At 42.0% G+C, this 5,000-nt stretch overlaps 1 protein-coding gene across 1 annotated transcript in view; it reads left to right on the top strand.

The window, feature by feature from the left end:
* The window catches only part of LOC147035884 (extracellular calcium-sensing receptor-like), a 106,340-nt gene that overhangs the window by 85,067 nt on the left and 16,273 nt on the right, over positions 1 to 5,000 (top strand). The window contains exon 8 of the mRNA XM_085869845.1: positions 4,332 to 4,718. Coding sequence (XP_085725971.1) covers positions 4,332 to 4,718 — 387 coding nt within the window. The remainder of the gene's footprint in view (positions 1 to 4,331; positions 4,719 to 5,000) is intronic.

The following is a 5,000-nucleotide window of genomic DNA, read 5'->3' as shown; positions in this document are numbered from 1 at the left end:
ATAATGTGTCATCACTCACATGACCATGATTCTGTGGAGGTTGAAAACAAGAAAGGATTAACAAATATAGAGCAGCAAAGATCGTCAAGGCTCCACAGAACCCAGTTATCTCCTAGAAACTCTCTCATAAAATTTGTGGGAGGGTAGGTCTCATGGTACTGTAGGACAGACCAAGTTCCAAACGAAACTCTGCCCAACTGGGTGATTTTCAACCTCAGCTCCATCCATATTCACACTTTAATTAGGAAAAGCAGTTCTTATAAAACAGCCAGTCTCTAAGGGAGGTTTTGAATCATGTTAAATCATTCAAAGGACCATTACCGTATTAATGGAACCCTGGATGCTGGAGTGCACGAAGGCTTATTCTTCGTCCCATTCTTAATACTAAGAGACATAATCAAACTCAGATATATTCTGCAAAAACATGTCTCGCCTTTGGCAGATGACTTTTATATTGTGTTATATAGCAACCCCACCCCACTGACAATACAGCACCTGTATCACTCCCTGATGTGATAAATCTTACAAGCCAGACTAATAAGCAATCTCAACCTGTCACCCAAGTAGGATCACCAAGTGAACCCACCTATCGATTTTCAATACCAGTCACTGGATGAATGTTCAACATCTTGTACTTTTCTCCATCATAATTGGCCATGACTTCTCCTGGCTGACAATGGAGCAAATATGGCCTCCAAAGTTGGCTTGGCAATGGGCAATCTATAATTTCAAGTCATTCACTCATTGAGTTCTGGTTCTGAAATTTTTCCACATGTTGGTCAAATCTGCAGCTGCTGCTTCCACCTCATTATATAAAAGTTGTCTTTACCAAGTCGCAGGTCTACAAGAGTAACATGCTACTGTTACTATTGTTGCTGTTTGTGTTGTTGGTGTGGTGGTTGTTGAGTCGATTTTTGAAATGTGCAACCACTGCACCCAGACAAAATTATATGGCCACCATCTTGGCTTTCTGGTGGGTTAACACATGAGGCCTGTAAGCCTCTGTTGATTATACACTGTCCAGGTTTGTTGCATCACATTTCCATCGGTTTTGTTTGGGACGAGTGTTAATCACGATGAGAGACCCTGAAAAATCAAATCATATGTCAAATAAAATTTATTGATAAGGTTTAATCAAGTCCATATGTACCACCCTAAAAAAAAATGGCGTTGCGTAATTTTTGAACGACCCCATTTTGGGGTTAAACTATCAGTTACCATGTAATGAATCGTTCTAAGATGACCGTGGCAGAGGCTGACATGGATGAGAGGCGTCGAGTTAATATTTTAATAACACATTAATTGCGTGTTTCCCAAACGGCCCATTACCGGATGTTCAAAGCGAATTCACTTACCCTTAATGGCGAGGTCCCAGACCCCAAATAACCATCTGCAGGTTTTTTATGAACAAAAGAGGTGTTTATTACTACAGAGCGAGTGGAAGGGCTGAAGAAAGGGAGGGACACACACACACACACACACACACACACACACACACACACACACACACACACACACACACACACACACACACACACACACACACACACACACACACACACACACACACACACACACACACACACACACACACACACACACACACACACACGACAAAACGGAGGTGACATATATATAAAGGAAATCATCTCCTGCTCAGAATCACTTTGAATGTTATCTATCTAATCTTATTCATTCACATCGGACACATGGGAGAGACACAGCACAAGGTTAATGACACAGATTAGAGAATGTAATTTAAGCCATGGGTAATGATTTTTTTTATTCTCAGACACAGCTTTCACCATATAGACACGTGGGACATGAGCAAGGATGAGGGAGTTGGGTGGACAGATCAAGTGAAAAATATATATTTTGTATCGCAGGTTGTGACAACAGTGAGGCCATTCTTGTTCCTTCCTGAGAGTTTGCTTGTCTCTCTCTATAATGTCCACCCATGCATCCTCCCCTACCCCTCATTCCTCCCCACACCCATTATTTGTCCAATTCTCCCTCAATTTTGTCCTTCAACCTCTCTCTTTTTTCCTTTTGTTTTGTTCCTTTTGTTCTGCAGCATCCTGATCTATTCAGTGTTCTATCTCTTCCATGAGCCTTGACTCTGTATACCAAACAAAAAAACCTTTGAAAGATCAGTGCTGCTGACAGCTTCGAAGGGCTTGACATAGAGCTCAAGAGACTGCTGCTCTCCAATGTGTTGACCGCGCAGCAGCTCTCGCTCTCTGAGATTAACATCTCAGATGAGACCAGAGCGCACAGTCTTATACTCTCATGTAGCAGACATGTCAGTGGCCTCTTTCTTTTCCCTCTGTCTTCTGGTACTCCATCTGCTCATCTACCAACATGAACTTGTTGACATTAAAAATTCCAGTGTATTTTGATGAAGAGTTGAAGAGTTTATTGTGTTCACAACAAAATATCGAGATTGCTGCCCTAACTTTCAGAGGGCAATGCATTAGCTCCACAGCTGTCCTTCCCAGCCAAGATGTAAACCTGCAGCCACACACTGCATATGACATGGAGAGACAGAGTGTTGTTAGATACGTGACATGTTAAGCTTTTTGGTGTTTTTAATTTTTTTTTTTTGCTGAGAGTAAGGCCAAGGCCACACTAACCAATTTCTATAATGCAACACAACTGGATGGCCATGCGATAAACGTTGGGAATCGTGAAAATTTATGCACTCGGGCACATCAACCGATGCATCAATATACATAAATGGACGCCAAAGGACTGACAGTCGTTATCTGCCCATGAAAACCAAGAAGGTGAGCAACGATTGGTTCCTCTGCCACACATTGAAAGCCAAGAATGTTATCATTGATTAGTTGCTCTGCCACGCATCAAAACCAATAAGCCGATTAATGATTGGTCCCTCTGGCACGCATCAAGAGTACAGTGTTAGTTTAAGAAAGTAGAGTAAAGTAACAAGATAACAACAAGATGGCTTGCTTGAAATATCAATGTAAGAATTCCCTCGCAATTTTGGCAGTTTTGCTCTCAGGAGATGATGTTTGAGTTATAAGGGGAAGTTGTGGATCCGACCATGACTTCTGCAGCATGAACACCAAAGGGTTTTTGATAATTTATGCTGGGAACTGGAGGTGGAAGACATACCATCGTTTTCATGTCAGGCCTTATTTTTAGAATACAGTTAGAATAACCTTTGGACGTAACATCGGAAAAATCAGGGTTTATTTCTGCCACAGCTGAATCAGCTCATTCTCACATTCTTTTTTTTTTGTATGCATAGTTGAGACTCGTGGAAGAGCTCGTACTAGTACAATGAACAGATCAGGATGCAACAGGATAAAAGGAACAGTTGAGAGAGAGGGAAACACCAACAGCAGAGCCAAAGACCAATTGACAGAGGGAGGTGAACAAACAATGGGTGTTGGGAGGAATAGGGGGGGGGGAGAGAGGATTCATGAGGTGGATAAGATTAATGCAGAAGCAAACTCTCAGGTTGGAAAACTGAAAACTTGGAAGGAGGAGGGATTGGGGAGGGGTTGGGTTGGGGGGTTAACGGTGGTAGAAAAGATCATGGTTTTTGATTGGGAGGATCTGAGATGGTGGGGAACAGCTGTGTTCCTGGAGGGAAGAACGAGATTGAAGAGGATGTGGAAGTACATTCCACAGGTGGGGAAAAAAGGAACAAATTAGTGGAGGTGAACCGTGATACTGGATTTAGATAGTTTCACCAGAAGGGGGTTGATAGTGGACCATGTGTGACCTGCATAAATATGGGGGGGGGGTGCAAAGCATGGAAGGAGCAGAGCGTTAAAGACCAAAAAGGAGGTGGTAGAAGACAGCGAGACCACCAACCAGTTTGTGATTGTTTGTGATGGTGAAGTGATAGGCCCAGCAACTCGGCTTCTTCAATCAAGAGGTTCTCCATTTTGGTTCAGGAAGAAAGCATAAGGCAGTGATGCTTACTCTGATTTGCTCAGTAAGAGCGCATTCATCATCATGTTGTGAGGGTGTCCACACCAAGGGACAAATCGCAACTATGATCAACCAAGAGCGAATGTATGAATTGTCCTGACGCGACGCAATTTTACACGACCGGCCATCTACACCAACCGATTTTCAATGTCAGAACCATACAGTTGTGTTGTGTTGTGTTGGAGGAAATCAGTTGTTGCGGCCAAGCCCAAAGAGGAGAATAGTAGAAAAGCTATCTGCATTCACTCTCTCGGAGGAAAACACTCCTGTAATATATGATAGTTGTCTACCTCATTTAATCTCCATAATGTGTTCATTGATAATTTCTGATGAAGATCCTTTTGCCCACATCCTACTTCACCCTCAAGATGCTCAAGATTGCCAGACATGCCCAGAAGACTTGTGGTCCAACAGAAAGCACAGCACTTGCCTCCCAATGCCAAAGGAGTTTCTGGCCTTCATTGATCCTCTGGCTCTCATTTTGTTGGCTTTTGCAGTTCTGGGAATTGCAATGGCAGTTATAATTTTGATAACACTGGTCAAGTGCCGCAAGTTAATTGTTGGTAAAAGAATAATATCTGCGGTTCATTTCATGCTACTTGCTGCACTCGTGGGCAGTTGTGCAAGCAGTGTTGTGTTTGTGGGGGAACCTACGGACTTGTCTTGCCAATGGAGAGAATCCTTGACACTTTGTTTCATTACAATTTCCATTTCCTGTTTGCTCACAATCTCAAATGACATTACAAAATGGAAAGGTAAGTTTTTTATCTTTTATTTTTTTAGTGCTCAATTTAGATTGTCAACACTTGATCAAATAGATTTTGCAACCTTTTAGTCATTAATATTTTATCAAAGGCACTTTGCACATTAATTCTACCCCAATCCCAATAATTTAAATGTTTTCTAAAAATGAAATGCATGAAACACCTTTAGAAATTATTTGTTGCATGTATGGGGTAGAAGTTAGACACCAAAGTTTAAGGCCTTGGAATGGATGGTGCACTCATGTGGGATACTTCGTTTTTTACATGTGGGAT

Source organism: Eptatretus burgeri, chromosome 1, assembly GCF_056783735.1.
Source record: "Eptatretus burgeri isolate ZD-2024b chromosome 1, Ebu_testis_v1, whole genome shotgun sequence".
Lineage (NCBI taxonomy): Eukaryota > Metazoa > Chordata > Myxini > Myxiniformes > Myxinidae > Eptatretus > Eptatretus burgeri.
This window is presented reverse-complemented; position numbering and strand designations above follow the sequence as displayed.